This window comes from Mandrillus leucophaeus, unplaced genomic scaffold (assembly GCF_000951045.1).
Source record: "Mandrillus leucophaeus isolate KB7577 unplaced genomic scaffold, Mleu.le_1.0 Scaffold299, whole genome shotgun sequence".
Taxonomy (NCBI): domain Eukaryota; kingdom Metazoa; phylum Chordata; class Mammalia; order Primates; family Cercopithecidae; genus Mandrillus; species Mandrillus leucophaeus.
The window spans coordinates 3,679,688-3,700,232 of NW_012103131.1; the positions used below are offsets into that span (position 1 = coordinate 3,679,688).

Consider the following 20,545-nt stretch of genomic DNA (forward strand, 5'->3'; position numbering starts at 1 on the left):
ATTGAATTGTCTTAGTGACTTTCTCCAAATTGTTTTCTTTTGGTACCATTCTTTTCTCAAAAGTTTCTTGGTTATCATTCCCCATTTTCTCTTCAGATGAATTAAAGAATCCAATTTTAAGTTACACAATAATCCATTGAGATCTCAGTTTGTATTACAGTGAAGTATAGGTGAGTTTGGGAAGAACTTATATTTTCACAATAAGCAGTTTTTCTATTCTGTACATGGTAAGCAGGCCTCTCCTTTTAACAAGGTGATTTTTATTTCCTTTAGTCTAGTTTTAGATTTTTTTTTCCATGTGGCTATTGGAAAACTTTCGTTAAGCTTATGCATAGATATTGTACAGATTTGCTGCTATCATAAATAGGATCTTTTTTTCCTATTTTGTCTTACATACAATTATTTTTCATGGGAAGGAAAGCTTTTGATTTTGCGAGTTGGTCTTATATTGGGCACTTTTGCCACACCATCCTATCAGTTTATCAGTTTGTAGTGTATCTTTTTTCTATGTTGCTGATTATATAAATTGCAAACAATGAAAGTACCGTGGGCTTCTTTATGGATCCTTCATGCAACACTGAAGAGTGAAATGGCTAGGCGTGCAGGGGCCATGGCAGGAGAGGACTTGCCTACAGAGGGAAAGCATGTGCAAAGATAGTGGGCGCTGGGGGTGGGGAGTGGCATTCAGGGGTGGGGTTAGTTCTGCTGGGCTGGAAGATTCAGGTGCAGGAGCGTAGCTCTCACGGTGTCCTGTTCCTCCCGCAGAGAACCTGCCATCTTCAATAAGCATGTGGCTTAGGAAAGGATGCATCAGGCTTCCACCCAGGCCATCGGGGAAGGCAAAAACCTTGCTACCAGTTCACCCACTTAGCTTCTGCGTGACATATATTTTGAATGGCTCCAGGGTCCTCTCACTCTAGATAACTCTTAGTTGGGTTGTAGGGGAAGCATGATAATTCTCTTACTATGAGGGGGTTATATAATTGGATCATAATGCTCTGGGGCATCAGGGGGATCCTAGTACCCTCTCAGGCTGGGCTTCACTGGTAGGGATTTTAGCCCTGGGCACATGGCAGGCATCAAAGCGGAAGACGATGCAGAAAGTGAAAGGTTGGCAGCTGCTGTTAGGATTTCGGCTGCTTAAGGTAACCAGAATCACTGGGTTTTGACTGTCACAGATCTTTGGGGTCACATACATTACAGAATTTCCTCCATTTTAGAGGAACGTGAAATGCTGCTCTAAGTAGCTAAACACTGGTTAAAAAATTGAAAACCAAATGGTGACAATGATTTTAATTACTGACCTCTGAAATTTCAAGCTCATTTACACTCAATCTCAATTTATTTTAATAGATTATTTATTAAATGTACTTTCAAATTAAATACACAGATATATAAGCTCGTTAAAGCATGAGCTTAGAACAAATTAGTATCAAATTAATTTCCAGTTCAACAACTCAGCTGAAGTATTGCTTATGAAGGAGGAGGGGGGTGGATTTTAGCTCTCATAAACTGTTGCTTAAGGTAAACAATCTCAGTCATTAGTAGAGTTAACAACTGATTTCCAGCTTTAACATCACTTTTGTATCACCTTCAGACAGTTGACTAACAAGTCCATTGTTCATTCCTGACACTGATTAACTTCTTAGATTACTGATCATAATTATTAGAACTCCAAATTCTAGATTTTCCAAGGCAATGACAATTTCATGAAATTTAATTTTTTTCAATATGTCTCATTAAATGTTTAAACAAATGTGATTTAGTTTTTATAACATAAGTCAACACACAGATAATCTCACAACTCAGCAAAACATGGTTGTTACACCATGCATCACGTGGTTGGTTGGGAAATTTGATTATGGGGAGTGGAGGAGACGCAGTCTTCAACCCCTGGGGGTGGGGGGTGACCCTCTTAGTGACAAACGCAGAGAGAGAGTATAGGCTACATCACCACTAGTGGCCAGCAGTGGCCGCTCGAGACAATCTCCAGGTGAGTGTGTGCCCTGCCCAAGGGCGCACCTCTGAGTGCACTGATGCTAAAAGGCGGGCACCAACCAGGCCTTGTGGGTTCACAACACTGGGTTTGCTGGGTCTGAATATGCACACCAGAAAGAGACCCAGCAGGGAGCCATCATGCCTAAGAGGGTCTGGCGCCCCAGGGTCCCCTGACCTGTTGATCACCACATGGCCCTTACCAGCCAGCTGTGGCCACAGTCCTCTGCAGACCTTCCGACACTGCATCTCTGTTCCTCTCTCTGATTGCCTCAAGGGCGCCAAACTGTATAGCCTCTTTGTCTCTAAAGACATTGTCTTATGTCTCTAAAGACACTGCCGAACAAGACATGGTCCCACTAGGCCAGGCCGTCTTTGCCTAGTTCTGCTGATTCAAGACATTCTATTTCTACCAACAAAACACAACACAGAAAAAGAGCGCCAAACATGCATAACCACAAAATTACATCTTTTCCTTTTCAAAAAACCTCTAACCATGTATTGTATATACTTATTACTTAACCTAATGCATTTTCCCACTCCAGTGGAACAACTTTTCCTTCTGTTTAATACTATCAATCAAATATAATGGTGGGTAAGAGGAAGATGGAATAAGAACTCTTGAACTTGAAAATTGGTAGCCCTCAACTCTACGCCATGTGGGAAGTAAAATCAAATGTCTGTTACCCAACTCTCAGTGGACTAGAAGGAAAGGCATTTTATATGCTTAAGTGGTAACAAAGATGGCTTGACCTTGCGATTAGAAAGGAATGCTACCAGACAAAGTCTGTTAGGGAGTATGCCAAATGAAAATTATTCTGAATGCTTTCTTTAGGGGAACTTTGTAGGGTCTTCCCAGACTCCTTGCCATATGGAATGTGCCAAACTATCTTGATTTAGTGCTTGAATCACACAATGTTCTAGCCAGAAGGAAGCTTTGTGCCATCTAAGGCCAACCTTTCTCTTTTAGCCAGTCCCTTCCCTGAATAGATGGGAAACCAAGGCCTAAATAACCATCAAAGGTCACAGAGCTGGTTAATGGTAGGGCAAGAACTAAAATTCAGGCCTCTCAACTCCAGGCCAGATGCTTCCCTCCATACCTGGCAGTCAGAAACATGAGTTTCTCTCTCTTTTAGAAAAGAAAAGCGGCCGGGACCAGCTCAGTCGGGGAGACCCTAACCCAGTGGCACTAGAGGAATTAAAGACACACACACAGAAATATAGAGGTGTGGAGTGGGAAATCAGGAGTCTCACAGCCTTCAGAGCTGAGAGCCCTGAACAGAGATTTACCCATGTATTTACTGACAGCAAGCCCGTGATAAGCATTGTTTCTACAGATTATAGATTAACTAAAAGTATTCCTTATGGGAAACAAAGGGATGGGTTGAAATAAAGGGATGGGTTGGACCAGTTATCTGCAGCAGGAGCATGTCCTTAAGGCACAGATCCCTCATGCTATTGTTTGTGGTTTAAGAATGCCTTTAAGTGGTTTTCCCGCCCTGGGTTCCTTGCCCTCATTCCGGTAAACCCACAACCTTCCAGCATGGGTGTCATGGCCATCACAAACATGTCATAGTGCAGGAGACATTTTCTTTATGGTCAGTTTTGGGGCCAGGATATGGCCAGATTTTGGGGGGGCCTGTTCCCAACAAAAAGTTATCACCTAAAATCCATACATGGGTGGAATGCTTTTCCTGAGTACTGTGGAGCCTCATTACAGTGTCACTCACAGCATCACAGGAAAGTGAAGTCATTTCCAAACTCAGAGAAAAGCCCATAAATAGGAGGGGTCCAAGGGTGGGTAAGCATACATGTGTATGGGTGTATGTGTGTCTACAGGTGTGTATGTGTATATACGTGGGCATGGATGTATATTTGTGTGTGTGCATGTGCATGGATGTGTATGTATATGGGTTGTGTGGGTGTGCATGTATATATATGCATGTGTGCATATGGGTGTGCATGTGTATATGGTGTGCATGTGTGTATGTGTGTATATGGTGTGCATGTGTGAATATGCATGTGTGTATATGGTGTGTATGTGTGTATATGTGGTGTATGGTGTGCATGTGTGTATGTGTGTAGGGTGCATGTGTGTATATGTGTGTGAATATGGTGTGCATGTGTGTATATGTGTGCATGCGTGTATATGTATGTGTGTATATGGGTATGCATGTGTGTATATGTGGACACATGTGTATATTTGTGTGTATGTGCATGTGTGTGTATGTATATGGGAGTGGGTGTGTGTGTATGTATGTGTGTATATGGTGTGCATATGTGTATATGTATGTGCATATATGGGTGTGCATGTGTGTATATGTGTGCATGTGGGTATGTATGTGTATATGCATTGTGTGTATATGGGTTTGTGTGTATGTGTGTTTCTGGGTGTGTGTATGTACATGCATGTCTGTTGCCAGCCTGCATTTCAGCATGACTGCAGTCAGGTCCTTGTTCCCTTGCATGCAAGCCCCAACATACTATATGTTTGCTTGAGAATAAAACAAGGTGACAATGCATCTGAGCAAAGAAAAAGTGACTTTGCAGCTCTGTGTGTTTCTATAACTGGGCTACATTACACTTAGTCCTGAGAGTGTGCAGGGCAGGATCATGAAGCAATAAGTCACCACACCCATCCTCCAAGGATCTCTGCTCCCATGTCCATAACAAGAACCATGTCTGGTTAAAAGACTATAAAGAACTAACCTCAGGGGCCCCTGAAATCATTTTGCTGTGCTACAATTCTGCAGACAGAACAAACGCTTACAAAATCACGTTCACAGTCTTTGAGATCTCCAGGCAAACTGGGCCTGGGAACAGCACGTCTGCAATAGTGAGACCACTAGATCCATCCAGAACTGGAAATCTTGGGGTTGAGTCTTGGAGTCTGTTTTTAATCTGTGTAATGGGACAGGCACTTAGTTGTCCAGAGCTTTGTGGATCAAATGAACATGACATGGGGATGCAATTCATAAAATGTAAGGCATTATTACAAATCTGGAATATGAACATAAATATTTTAAACCCACTCTGCTGTAAGCTCTATTTTCCACCTGCTATTTTCCTCTACACTGACCCATTGCTCAGTGTATTTTTGTTGAATGAATGAATGAATGAATGAATGGATGTGCATGAGAGAAACTGACCCATTAGAGAGAAGAGAGGGTTATTTGCTTATACCCTGTCGCTTGGCTCTAACTCCCAACTGCAAATCTTCTTGGATATTGTGTGAAAATGTGCACGAAAGGGTTAGCAGGGGCAGGGGTCAGAAGACCTATGGGGCCATTTGCAATTTAATGGAGACACACAAGCCTGAACAACTCAGTTATCAGCATGTTCATCTACCTTACTCTCAGCCGCATCCCAGCTTCTCACCTGTTCTCAGAATCTACAAGGGATTTCAGAAGGAACACATGGTACAGCATGGGGAAGAAGTGCTGTGAAATGATCACTGGCATAGCAGTGGCCATGGCTGGCTCACTTCTCTAAAGCCCTGACTGTGTACCAGGCTCGGTGTCTGTTTCATTGTCACATCCCACAGCTGATTAAGTGCTTGAGCTGGGATTTGAACCTGGGTGGTCAGACTCTGGCTTGTGATCCTAACCGTGGTGTATACTGTCTCCAGACAGAGGGTCTATCTTAGCGCCTGCCCTTTCCTGACAATTTTATGGAAGAAAAGTCACTAAAACAGTGAGTTCCTCTGGGAACATGGGTTTGCCCCTTGCATTGTTTGACTCCCAAAGCATCTCTGTTATGGGCACATCATGTCATATGTTGTTAGAGTGTATGTTCCCTGAGGACAGGGGCTGCATCCTCCCTTCCGCAGACTTGCCACAGAGTAAGGATGTTTACTGGTCTGAGTTCAGTTGGGCCTTGGAGTGTTGCACTTAGTGAATCTCCAGAGGTCTGTTCTGGCCTCTCCTCTCCTCATATTCCAGGACTTTGGTTCAGCTGAACATACTCTGCTCTCCCCCAAGAGCATTCTCTAGGTGTCTCTCATTGTAAATGAATGCCACCCCCTTCCCCAATCCACCCCATTGTAGTTTTATAGACTAATTCCATTACAACAAACACCATAGCCAGAAATGTATAACCGAGACTCAGTGTTTTGTTCCAAGTGAACTGGAGGCGTGTAGCACAGCATACAGGAGCTGAGACTCTCCCATCCAAGAGCTACCCAGGCCTGACCCTGCTTAGCTTCCAAGATCAGACAAGATCAGGCTCATTCTGGGTAGGATGGCCTCAGACTAGGAGCTCAGATTCTAGAGTCAGACTATTTGGGTTTGAATCCTTATTAACTGCAGGTGTGGCCTAGTTATTTAACCCCTCGAGGTCTCAGTATTCTCATCTGGGTATAAAGATAGAAAAAATTAATCTTTGGTGAAGATCAAACAACAGAATATATAAAAAGTTCTGTGCACAGTGTCTTGCCTATTGTCGATATTTACTCAATGTTGGCTACCGCATTGGACACTCAGTAAACATTTGTTGAATAAGTGGATGAATGGATGACTGAATAAACACACACATGCATGAAAAGGTAGGGGCTGTCACCATTGTGGAAGATGATACTGGCCTAAGAAATCTGAGTTTGATTGAGGAGGCATTGGAGGAAGCTGCTGATGATTTGGGAGGATCAAAATGTAAATGCAATCTTGTGACATAAATAGAAAGATGTTTTAGAAGGATCATTCAGGCAGGAGTGGGGTCTGGATTAAAGCTAGGTGAGATTGGGAGTGGGGAGAAAAAGTCAGGCGGCTAAAACATCTTGCAGCTGTGAGGGAGGGCGGGCCTGAGCTGGTGCAGCCATGTCACGGTGGACAGGAAAGGGTGTGGAATGTGCTATGGAGGTAGGAGTCACCACAGGATCTGGGTGAAGACCCAAGGGAGAGAAGGCACTGGTGTTGAGTGCCTCGGCCAGTGGGACAGCAGAGCAGCCTGTGAGGGAGAGGCAGGCAGGGAGAACTGGTGAGTTAGGTATGTGTGGAATACAGCAACAGCAGGGAAATTCAATCCATTCTCAATGATGTTTTAAGAATATGATGATGGGCCTGGCTTGTGGAGTCCTAGTTAGGTAGGGGGAGTCAGACTAACAGGATTGGGGGAAAGCAAAATGAAGAAGCAGATAAACTATAAGTCTGCCTTTCTTCATGGTCCAATACACGTATCCCTCCTGTGCACATAACTCACAATCTTCCTGCGCTCAGGTATCACCAGACCCCCAGCTGATAGAAAATTGCAAGTTAGTTCAATGCAACCTTGGTGTTATCAATATTGCACAAAGCTCTCTTCAGCACACCGCACAAGCACCATCCTATAAAATCTCCAGCAAGCCTTTGTCTCCTTGCAGTCATCTCCTCTCTTGCTGGCCTGCCCATTGCTCCTTTGCAATGTATTTTCCTACGATCTCTAATAAATCTCCCTTTCTTTAGCTACAACTGTCTTGGTAAATTCTTCTTACTCCAATGCTGCTGGCCCAGATAGCCACTGCCCACCCGCAACAGCGCTTACACTTGATACACTTATGAGATGTGCATGATCTCTGACTTTCCCCTTCCCTCCAGAATTATCTTTTCATCTCTGTTAGATGCTAACTGTAATGAACTGTGGTTAACTCCTGACATTCATCGCACTGATGTGTTTAGTCCAAGCCAGTTGTAGAAGATACTATCCCTTTCTGACAATCAGTAGTTGCCATGGAAATGAATGGGATGTCACCCAAACAACACTTTTGGCCAAAATATTAGATTCTATCCTCACCTGATGGTCCAGGCTCAGTTCATCTCAGCTGGTCTCCTTTGACACTATCAAAGCAAATGCTCTATATTTTTTCCAGTGAGAAACATATACCACGAATGAAACTTTTTTGGGTCCTGATCACGTCCAGGGGTGAGACATTTTTTTCTTCCTTTCATTCCATGCACCTGGCCTCTGCTGCCATCTCCTCTCACCTGGGCTTCAGGCTCTTCCACAAGAGGCCCCTGCCTGACCCTGACAGGGCAGGGGACCCTCCCCCTCCCCTCCTGTTCGCTCTGACTACAATTTCATGCTGGAGCCACGGGGTGCTTTTCAAAGCCCAAACATAGTCGTGACATGCCTTGGGGAAGGCCTTTTAGTGGTCTCCTAATGTTTCTCTATCACAACCAAGGCTGTCACCATGGTCTTCAGGTCCTATACGCTCTGACTTTCATTAGCTTTTAAACACTTCCTCCCCCTCACCTGACACCCCAGGTAAAACTCAGCAGCAGCCCAGAATGTTTCTCCTCCTGTCCCCTGGTTCATGCCTTCTCAGCCTCCAGCTGTTGGTTCACATGTTCCTTTCCCTGTAAAGCCTTCCATGATCCCTCAGACCAGATTAGAGCCCCATGGCCTTTCCTTTGGTGCACTTAGCCCAGATGTTAATTATGTTTGTGATTACCAGGATAAGGGCAGTCTTCTTCTTCTAGCCTTCCCCCACCCATGGGTTCCCTTGTCTGTTTTTAATCCCTGCTGTGTTCTCAGTGTAAGGGGGCATGTGAACAGATCATGGTGCTTGGTTGACAACATGCATGTAACAGACGAATGTATTCCCTCCAAAGCACTGACAGCATCTAGCTTTTCTGGGGGCCTCTGCCAGCCTTTCCCAGAGCTGTCTTTTGGCATGTAAACAGCAGAAATGTCACGCGGATAGTCTCCCACAGGCCTTATTAAAAGTAACAGTATAAAACACAATCTCCCCTTAGATGTGGTCAGCAAAGGATAAAGCCACAAATATTTTATCCTGTCAGGACAGTTGAGAAAAAAGATGTGATTAACTCCAAAATTAAAATCAGCCACTCTTCTGAGTCAACCAGCTTATACCAATTGTTGAGATATTTAAAAAAAAAAAAAAAAAAAAAAAAAAGCACTATACGCTATAGCCACCAAAAAGTGGTTCTTATTTTATATATAATTTTAAATTTAGGAAAATTCACTGTGTGCTGACTTTAGCAGATAAGGAGATGAGTCAGCAAATTTCTTTTTGTTTTCCAGCCTGATTCAATAAAAACAAATCCCTAAAATCTGCATCTGGGTCCTCACCACGAAAAACAATACAAGGCCTCGGACCCTCCTTAAGGGCCTCCTGCTGGAAGGACCAGCTGTTCTGGGCTGCGGGTTTTACTTAGTGAACAACATTGTTCACTCCCCATCTTTACTGTAACAAGGCTGACTGCTTGGAAAGGCATTCAGAGGAATGAGGAAAGGGAACGACTGGGTTAAAAGAAAAGTCACCATTTTTCTAATTATAAAAGCAACATGTGCTTGATGCTTCTGGAGATTTGGGGGTGCCAATTAATCTATCTTTCAGTTGCTTCCCCTAGTGGAGATGATCCACAGAGTCAGATGAAGATCAAAATACAGCATCAGCTTAATGACTACCAAAAAAAGAGGCTTCTGGTATATTCTGGAGAGGATACTAGTTTAGGCCTAGACAGTAGAGAGGCTTCCTGCAATTTCCAATTTCCGTCCTCCCCACACCCCAACCTCTTTCCCCTTCTTCCCAGCCAAAGCCTCAGGACCCATCTCGGGGAAGGTGGAGATGAGGAATGCTGCTGCCTAGAGGACTCCATGGAGGGAGGGAGGGGCAAGTCTCACCCACTACTGACTTCAAGGGCTGCCCAACACAGGGGCTGCAGCCACTCCCCAGTTAGCAGGGACCAGGGATTTTCAGGGCCTGTCTCCTCCCACCCTCTTCCCTGTAAAGAGACAGTTCCATGGGGAGGACTAGGGGAAGAGGAGGGGAATGGAGCAGACATTCACCCTTTCACACAGTCACCACATGGAAAAGGAGGAGAGGAAAAATGTGAGCTCCTGCTCCTGTGCACACGTGAATCAGAGAACCCAGAAAAGCACAGAGTCCCGCACCACATGGAGACAACCACTATCAATATCCTGGAGCCCTCCTATCAGGGCTGTTTACTAAGATGCCTGGATATGTAGCCTTCAGCTTTTACAATCCAAATCCCAAACAGATCTGGCAGCTGCTGAACCTCTGTTTCTCTAGTCCTCTATTTCTTCACCTTCTCACTTATTGCATTTTTCCTCCCAAGTGAGAAAAAAGGGGAAAAAGTACTGTGATAGTGAACATTGAGTATCAACTTGATTGGACTGAAGGATGCAAAGTATTATTCCTGGGTTTGTCTGTGAGGGTGTTGCCAAAGGAGATCAACATTTGAGTCAGTGGACAGGGAGAGGCCTACCCATCCTCAATGGGTGGGCACCATCTAATCAGCTGCCAGCATGGCTAGATTAAAGCAGGCAGAGGAATGTGGAAGGGCTAGAGTGGCTGAATCTTCTGGCCTTCACCTTTCTCCTGTGCTGAATGTTTCCTGCCCTTGAACATCGGACTTCAAGTTCTTCAGCTTTTGGACCCTTGGACCTACAACAGTGGTTTGCCAGGGGCTCTTGGGCCTTCAGCCACAGACTGAAGGTTGCACCATAGGCTACAGACTGAAGGTTGCACCATAGGCTTTCATATTTTTGAGGTTTTGGGATTTGGACTGGCTTCCTTACTCCTCAGCCTGCAGATGGCCGATTGTGAGGCCTTATCTTGTGATCGTGTGAGTCAGTACTCCTTAATAAACTCCCCTTCATATATACATCTATCCTATTAGTTCTATCCCTCTAGAGAACCCCGACTAATACAAATGCCTAAGAAAAAGAAAAGTAGTATGGGAGATTGAAACAGAATGTACAAAAGTATTCAAATAACTTTGGAAGCATATTTTACACGTTCTAGAGATGTTCGTATTAGACAAGCACTGTTCACCATCATAGATTGTGGCCGTTGGGAAAACTGGAGCCTAATGTGGTATTTCTAAGATCTCTCTTTTCTGTTTCTTTCTGAAATAACAATCTACACTGTGGAGACAGCCTTAGTGCTGAGTCTGAAAACATATTTTAAGTGAGATCTTAGTGGGGTAAAAGAGAACAAAAATGTCAAATATGAACTCATGACCCTGCCTATCACTTATATATGAGGTTGATCCACAGATCTTTACTTTAGGACTCCATCTTTCTCTGTACTCTAGGTTCTTATATATCCATCTGCCTACAGAACACCTTTACTTGGCTGTCCTATGACAAACACAACACTGACAAACCAAGACTCATCTCCTCTGCCTTCCAACCAACAATTGCTCCTTAATGGTACCAGTGAGAAACAAATTGCCCATCCAACGGCTTAAGTGGAAGGGAAAGTCCCACTGATGACACCTCCGCTACCCCCTATCCCTTGATCCTGTCTCTTTTGACTTCCCAAGCACTCTTGACTCTGGCCAGTTGCTGACCATTCCAAGGCCCACTTCTGTAAGCAAAATTTTCACTAACTACAATGGACCCATAAGAAATCTTCCCATCTTCTGTCTACCAATATTCCTACCCATCTTTCTTCCATTCTGTCGTCAGAGACCCTTTCTGAACTGAACAGGCCATTCTGCTGCATGAGAACTTCCTATGGCTCCCAATTCTCAATAGGTAAAATTGAAACTCTTTAGTATTGAAAGGTTTCATCCCCATCATGCTGTTTTTCTTTGCCCACTTTTAAAGACCCAGATTAATGTTACTTCCTTAGTGAAATGGCCTCCAAAGAATTAAAATCAGCCACAGTTAAAATACCACAATGGTATTTTGTACACTTCTCCTATTATAGTAATTATATTAAAACATGTTTTTTAAATGTCTTTAAAGTGCTCTGTGCCTCTCCAGTAGAATTTATATGCTGAGGAATATATTTTAGTCAGCCTATCTCCCCACAGCCTAACAGTGTCTGCAAACAGGAGGTGCTGAATAAATGTTTGCTGAGTGAATAGATGAAGAAATCAATTTTACATGGCATCACCTAAGACAATGCAATGCTAGATGGATAATTTTATTAAAAATCTAGTATATGCAAGATGCTATATGAGGCTCTATGGGGGTAGGAAAGGGATAGATAGCATTCCCCACTCACAAAAGCTATTATAGTCTCTGTAAGAAACAGTATAGGTTATCATAGAAGAAATACTATCAGTTATAATACTTTTAATCTGAAGATATTAATGGATTGAATTACCTTAGTAGATATACTAATATTGAACTATCCTTGCATTCTTCAGTTAAGTATAATTTGGTCAGAAAGTATTTTAAAAATATGTACTGGATAGGGTTTGTAAAGTTTACTTAGGATTTTTGCAACTATGTCCATAATTGAAACTAGTCTGTAGGATTCATTCTGTGCATGCTCTTTTTCTTGTTTTAGTAGCTCCTTCCACCCCCTCCTTTAAAGAAATTATTCTTTTTTTCTCAGAAACTATTTGTCTCTTATATGTTAGCTAAAACTCACTGGCTAAATCATGTGAGTCTGATCTTATTTTTGTAAGTAAATATTAAAAATACTATTAAAAATTTAATTTCTTCACATAGTTATATTTAAATTTTCTTCTTTCGCCTTGAACCAGTGTTAACAATTTTACATTTTTAAGAAAATGGTTAGTATTGTTCACAACATTCTTGTGATTTAAAAAATCTCTGAATAACAGTACTTACATCCCTCTTTGCATTCTTAATATTATTTACTTAGGAATTCTTTCTTTCTTGATTAATTTTGTAAATGTTTTGTCCATTTTATGAATATTTTCAAAGCACCAGCTTTTGGTTTAATTTATCTTCTCTCTTGAGTTTTTTTTTTTGGGGGGGGGTCTTTCTTTTCATTAATTTCTGCTCATTTAAAAAATCTTCATTTCTGAGAGACGTATATTTAAATCTCCCACTCTGTGAATGTGTCCAGACATTTTCAGTGACTTGCTTTATAAATTAAGCTTATCAACTTTACATCTAGAGACTTTTCTTTTGAGGAAAAATTGCAACATGTTGTCTGTATTGAAAGTTTTTTTGGTAACCTTCTAGGAACCAAAAAAGCTTTAGTCAATAATGTCTAATCTTTAATGGTTTTTTGTTTTGTTTCAGATTTTAAGAAATTCTTTCATTAGGAGCTGGGCTAAAGCTTAGTTCTAGATGAATCTATATAATTAGTTTAAAAGTTATACCTGGATTCTGTCATTTATTGTTTTATATATTTTGAGACAATTTTGCTAGCATATACAGTTTCAACATCCTTTTACTACCCTTCTAAATTGCTCCTTTTATCATTACAGAATTACCCTATTATCCCTATTCATGTCATTTTTGCCTTAAGGTCTAGCTTCTCTGATGTTACCACTACAGCAGCTTTTTTTTTTTTTTTTTTTGGATTAAGATTTGTCTACAATATCTTTTTCCATTCCTTTTCTTTGTTTTCACAGCCATTGTATATTTTGGGTGTGAATCTTGTAAAAATGATGCAGCTGGATTTTATTTTAAATTCTATGCAGATTATCTGTTTTCATTTTCACAAAGAGATTCCATCTATTTACATATAATGAGATTAATATGTGGACTCATTTTTATCTTACTATTTTATGATTTTCTATTCTTTAAATAGTTATACTTAAAATTGCAGGACACGCTCTTATCAAAATCTAAAGTTAATCAGCATGTCTATTATTCTCTAGCACAATACAAATTCTTAAACCATTTTAAATCTATTAGCTCATCTGGTTTTAAGCCACCCAAATTTGGTCACTGTTGTAACAGTCATTTTAAGAAGCTTATTTAAATTTATTCACATGCATTATTTTGCTTAGTAGTGCCTCTGACTTCCTGTCCTTGCTGCTGGTGATCAATTTCCTTCCTACTGAGCTATTCTTTGTTAGTTATCCTTTGGTAGATACCTTCGTTGGAATCTGAGGGTAGTAAATTCTCTCATCTTTGTATGAACATGTCTATTTCATTTTTATTCTTATAAAATAATTAATGAATATAGGATTGAGACTGACAATAATTTTCCCTTAGTTCTCAAGTTTTAATTGCATAGTTACTAATGAAAAGTTTGTTGTTGGTTTAGTTGTCATTATTTTGTACAAATCTCTCTTTTGCCTCAAGTGGTTTCAAGAGTTCATCTTTGGTGTTCCGCATGTTCATCATAAGCTGTCTTGGAGTGTGTTTAGTTTAGTTATTCCTCCTGCTTGACTTGGTAGATTTTCCTCAAGACTCATGTCTTTCCTCAATTCAGGGACAGGCTCATCACATTCTGATTAAACACGGCTTGCTTCCTGTGTGTGTTTTAAAATTTTATGTGTTTTCATTGTGGAATTTCTATTAGACCCATTCTATTCTTTTAATTTTTCTTCTTTGATTTTTCTATTATCTCTTATGTTCTCAGAGGTCCTAATTCTTGTTTCTCTTGTCTACTGATGCTTGCGTACAATGTCTTTTTGCATTGTGTGGCTTATAATTTTGATTTGGGGTTCATCTTTAATATTTTTATTAATTTTTCTTTCATGAGGGTATCTCATGTTATCTGGGTTATAGAAATATTCCTACAGAACTATTTTGGGTTGGCTTAGGCCTGGGCCCATGGGAGTTTCACTGATGTGGGACCAGTTTTGAGGTTAATATCTTGACTGGGAATTCCATTCCTACGCTGGTATTAAAAATTTGGACACAGGCCCAGACTATTCCCAACATCCACACATGAGACTAACTGGGGTTTCAATGTCTTCATTTTTTATGAAATCATTTTTCAATCCAAGACACCTGGCAAACAATTCTTCCTCCCAGCCCCCATCCCTGGATTGGAAGAGTTCTTTTTGTCTCTTTTTCACAGAGGAAAGCAGCTCTCCTGGGGATCTGGCTTTTGTGGGACTCTCAGTTGTAGGCGGTTACTTCTCTTTTCCCAAACCCAAGCACCAGGCCCTCTTGCTGGGTCTTGAATAGCCCTTTGGGTCTTTGAATAGCCCTTCGGTGAGCCCCAACTCACCAGCCAGGGCTCAGGAACAACATCCCCTCTTTGTTTCTGCCTCTTGGGGATTTGCTGACTTTCTTTTGAGCTGGACCAGGCATTAGCAAAAATCTTAAATGTTTATATTTTATCCAGGGTTTTCACGTGTTTTCTTTGGGCTGGGAGAGCTATAGCAGCTCATTCCACCAAGTTCCTGGAAGGCTGCAGGTATCAGCTTGTAAGTGCCAAGTGTCAAACAAGTGATAAAGAAAAGTGTTGGCGTCACGCAGAGAAGGGAGGAATCACTGCAGACGGTAATGGCTATTTGACAAGCTTCAATGATAAGGGATAAGGGTAAAGCCTGCCTCTAGCTCATCCTTTTTCAAATAAATACCCACAGCTCTTTAAAACAAGTAACTTTCCTTCTTCCCAGAGGGCAGTGACTCTGCCCTATTCTCTCTGAAACCCCATATTCACATGTGGGACAGATCACAGCGAGTACACAGTAAACATCTGTTAAAGCAACAAATAAAGTGAGCATTTTGTCCAGGACACAGCTAAAAGTTCAAATACCAGGAACACTGCCTGAGAGGTGATAAATGTCATGTTACAGTAACACCCACAGTATAGAATCGTATCCACATTGTGGATACATTCAGAATAGGTTAAGCAGAATCAGTTTTCTTTTAAAGTTCTTTAAGGTGCCTCAGAATTTAATGTAGCCAAGTTCAGTCCAGGCATGGCTGCCTTCCAAGCCATCTCTAACTGGCTAGGTTTTCTAAAAAGGATTTGCTCAAATGAGCATCCATAGTCCTTGGAAGGTGGTTTCAAGGTCAGCCCCGCCATAAAACCATTCCCTCAAGGGCTGTCTGCGCACATACCTGGCCAAGGCTGGTGTTTTGGAGTTACAATGGAATGCCTACCACTAAGGGACACACCAGCACTTCTTGGGGCCTAAGCTAAGAATCTGGGTGTGTGATTTTGCTCCGAATAAAATGGCTACAAAGTTTAAGCACAGATCCAATGGTGTAAGATTATGGTGATTCCAACGTGCCAGAATTACCGTGTAATTTCGAGCGAGGGAGACATCAGTACCATCTTGCAGATAGTGGGTTTCCGTGAAACTGCTGGCAATGAGACCTCTGTGGAAAAATAAAAATACCACAGAAAGATGAGTGCACAATCGCATTGATATATTGTTGTGAATATCTCGGCTACAGGGTAGCAAGATTGTGACCTCCTTTTTTTTTTTTTTTTTTTTTTTTTTAACGGATAATCCAAGGAGGCTCCCATTAGGGCCTTCCCGGTTTAGGTTCTCCAGGGAGAATTCAGAGGAGACTCAGACAACAGAGTCAGATAATGCGTCCTTGGAACAATAGCCCACACACTCAATGTGCAACCCTCCCTCTCTTCCTTCCTCCCACTTCATTCCTTCATGCACACACCTGGGTGCACACACTTGCAAATGTACACATATGTGCACACACATATACTCTTCCATGAATAGTACAGGCAGATATCTAATTTGGGAAAACCTCCCGCCTGGAAGTCACAGGCTCCATCAACTGGAATCAATGGTTGAGCCTCCCACTGGGAAAATCATTCTGATCCACTGCAGTGCCCCTGCTGGCTCCCCCGCAGGTGAGAGAACCGGCTGACAATATTGAAATGTCACAGAAGAGATTAGAACAGCAATGAAATGTTAAAAGCAGCGATGTATGTATGAGGTGAGGAAAAATGATTCTGCACACCCTGAAATATTGAATTTCTAAGATAAATTGAAAGGAGGAAGAAAACGCCTGTTTATTCTAACTATTAATAAAACTGTATGCAGTCTACCAGAACTTCATTAAAGATTGCAAAGCATAGGTTACTCTTTAAAACAAGTAACTTTCCTTCTTCCCAGAGGGCAGTGACTCTGCCCTATTCTCTCTGAAACCCCATATTCACGTGTGGGACAGATCACAGCGAGTACACAGTAAACATCTGTTAAAGCAACAAATAAAGTGAGCGTTTTGTCCAGGACACAGCTAAAAGTTCAAATACCAGGAACACTGCCTGAGAGGTGATAAATGTCATGTTACAGTAACACCCACAGTATAGAATCGTATCCACATTGTGGATACATTCAGAATAGGTTAAGCAGAATCAGTTTTCTTTTAAAGTTCTTTAAGGTGCCTCAGAATTTAATGTAGCCAAGTTCAGTCCAGGCATGGCTGCCTTCCAAGCCATCTCTAACTGGCTAGGTTTTCTAAAAAGGATTTGCTCAAATGAGCATCCATAGTCCTTGGAAGGTGGTTTCAAGGTCAGCCCCGCCATAAAACCATTCCCTCAAGGGCTGTCTGCGCACATACCTGGCCAAGGCTGGTGTTTTGGAGTTACAATGGAATGCCTACCACTAAGGGACACACCAGCACTTCTTGGGGCCTAAGCTAAGAATCTGGGTGTGTGATTTTGCTCCGAATAAAATGGCTACAAAGTTTAAGCACAGATCCAATGGTGTAAGATTATGGTGATTCCAACGTGCCAGAATTACCGTGTAATTTCGAGCGAGGGAGACATCAGTACCATCTTGCAGATAGTGGGTTTCCGTGAAACTGCTGGCAATGAGACCTCTGTGGAAAAATAAAAATACCACAGAAAGATGAGTGCACAATCGCATTGATATATTGTTGTGAATATCTCGGCTACAGGGTAGCAAGATTGTGACCTCCTTTTTTTTTTTTTTTTTTTTTTTTTTAACGGATAATCCAAGGAGGCTCCCATTAGGGCCTTCCCGGTTTAGGTTCTCCAGGGAGAATTCAGAGGAGACTCAGACAACAGAGTCAGATAATGCGTCCTTGGAACAATAGCCCACACACTCAATGTGCAACCCTCCCTCTCTTCCTTCCTCCCACTTCATTCCTTCATGCACACACCTGGGTGCACACACTTGCAAATGTACACATATGTGCACACACATATACTCTTCCATGAATAGTACAGGCAGATATCTAATTTGGGAAAACCTCCCGCCTGGAAGTCACAGGCTCCATCAACTGGAATCAATGGTTGAGCCTCCCACTGGGAAAATCATTCTGATCCACTGCAGTGCCCCTGCTGGCTCCCCCGCAGGTGAGAGAACCGGCTGACAATATTGAAATGTCACAGAAGAGATTAGAACAGCAATGAAATGTTAAAAGCAGCGATGTATGTATGAGGTGAGGAAAAATGATTCTGCACACCCTGAAATATTGAATTTCTAAGATAAATTGAAAGGAGGAAGAAAACGCCTGTTTATTCTAACTATTAATAAAACTGTATGCAGTCTACCAGAACTTCATTAAAGATTGCAAAGCATAGGTTACTTAGGTTTTAAATTATTTTCCAATGTCTTACATAACACGCACTATTTTATCCCGCTCAACACAACCACAGGAAGTATTTCCTGTGTAACTACCGCTGCCAGGTGCTAGCTGCTGGGCTACAAAGACAAGTAGGAACAGCCCCGCTCTTGATGACACCACGAGCTGGTAGGGTGATGGGTGACACCGAATCCAGTGTGAAGGGAGTGATCACAGAACAGAAACAGAGTCCTTCTGAGGCAGGAGAACAGGGTCTGGAGACAGGGAACATGAGGTCGATTCATGCTGACTTTCTAGAACTAAGTCAAATGGAAACACTTCAGCTATGACAGGAAATATCCTCTCCATTTACATAGGGAGTCTAGCGAATAAATGACTTTGTAACTTTACCTTATCCCCTTCATTTACATAGGGTGTACACCAAGTAACCAATGGAAACCTCTAGAGGGTATTTAAACCCCAGAAAATTCTGTAACGGGGCTCTTGAGCACCTATGCTTGGGCCCCCTCACACCCTGTGGAGCGTAATTTCATTTTCAATAAATCTCTGCTTTTGTTTGCTTCATTCTTTCCTTGTTTTGTTTGTGCATTTTGTCCAATTCTTTGTTCAAAACACCAAGAACTTGGACATCGTCCAGCAGTAACACTTCCGGGTGCGTGGATGAGCCGTGGGTGGAGCCTCCTGCAGGGGAAGGCTTTGCAGAGGGAGCCGACAACTACCCGGCCCTAACGATGGAGCAGGAGTCGGCTGGGCCCAGAAGAGGGTGGAAGGAGAGGGGAAATCCAGGCAGATAATGTCAAGGTCAGGATCTGAAAGGCCTGGAGTCTGGGGAGCTGCGCTGGTGGAAGACACAGAAAGGCTCTAAACAGAACCTGGGTTTTCTGTGTCTGGACAACAGGGAGTCAAGAGTTGCTTTAAATATGAACTTTGGGGATGGTGAAGGTGCTGCCTGCCCTCTCCTGTCTTCAGAGAACACTCTTCACACCCGTTTGGTTCTGTGTGGGGGTTGGGGGGGTGGTTCCTCCACACCTGATCTGGAGATGAACACGTGACCCAAGCTAAGCCCATCACAATCTTCCCTACAGCACGTTGAGCTGGGATGTCCGGGGAGGAGGTCTTTCTTTGTTCTCAAGGCTCTGAGGATGTGGCCACCACCTCCACCCTGGTCCCTTACTTCAGGAGAATGCTGGTCAGAGAGAACAAAGCTGTCACCCTCAGGCAGGGACAAAAGGCAGGGAGAGGGAGATGGATCTGCTGCCCCGGGGCCTGCTCCTCCTCTCCTCCTCCTCCTAAGTCCCTCTCTTCTGCCTCCGCTGGCTGGAGCTGGGTTTTGCAACCAGAGTCCTGATCAGTATGGCAGGGAAGGAAAAGAAGTGGGAACGATGCAAATGTCAGGGATGAGAAGCACTTTCCTTACACAGTCAGAGTTCCTTAGACCCCCTCCCAGTCAAGTTCAAAACTGAGAGGCAGCTCCTTGTTTTACATGGATTGCGATATATTGAGGATACGCCTGGCTTAAATCAGTTAGACCCTGATGGCAGGTCTCTGCTGCAGTCTACTTAACAGCGAGTGTTTGAGACAGCGTGCGGAAAACATAAAACACAGACGGGCCCTCACACTCACTGGCAAAGGCACGTGGGCCTCCGAGTGCTGCCCCTCACTCTCCTCAGCAGTGCACATGTCGTGCCAGAGAAAGTTGCTTTACTTGGCAGCGTTGGGCTCTCAAACCCCTGTCTTCTAAGCTCACCTCCTCTGAGCTGCCAGAGGGGCTGCCTGGGCAGGCTCATTCACAGGGCACCCCAGCCCTGTCACATGGTCAGGAGCAAAGGAGAGGAAGAGGGGAGGGAGAGCAGGCAAGGCAGTGGGAAGGTGACAGAGCCCTGAAGAGAGGAGTGTGAAGAAGGGGTGGTCCTAGGTCACAGGTAGAGAGCTCCAGGAGGGTGGAGGAGTCTGGCGACCTTGACAATGGAGCTGCAGCAGGTGAGCCCAGGTCAAGGGGACAGGCGAGGTGAACCAATCTTCCACAGCACAGTTCCAAAGGGAAGCAGAGAGGCAGGATGTGAAATCCAGAGATGGGACTTGAGGGGAATAACTGGAGGGATGGGGCGGAGAGGGGACATGGGCGAAGCTGCAGAGGAATAGGCAGAAGGATGCAGAGCACAGAGGGATACACACAACATGGGACAATGTGCAGAGCATGGGGAAATACACACAGCACGGGAGGATGCATGCAGCACGGGAGGAGGCACAGAGCACGGGGGGAGGCACAGAGCATGGAGGAAGGCACAGAGCACTGGAGGAGGCACACAGCATGGAGGGGGGATGCACAGAGCATGGAGGGGGATGCACAGAGCATGGAGGGGGGATGCACAGAGCATGGAGGGGG

At 43.2% G+C, this 20,545-nt stretch overlaps 1 protein-coding gene across 1 annotated transcript in view; it reads right to left on the reverse strand.

The window, feature by feature from the left end:
- ADAM12 (ADAM metallopeptidase domain 12) overlaps positions 1-20,545 on the reverse strand; it is a 349,453-nt gene that overhangs the window by 131,630 nt on the left and 197,278 nt on the right. Inside the window, exon 4 of the mRNA XM_011986448.1 lies at positions 17,352-17,430. Coding sequence (XP_011841838.1) covers positions 17,352-17,430 — 79 coding nt within the window. The remainder of the gene's footprint in view (positions 1-17,351; positions 17,431-20,545) is intronic.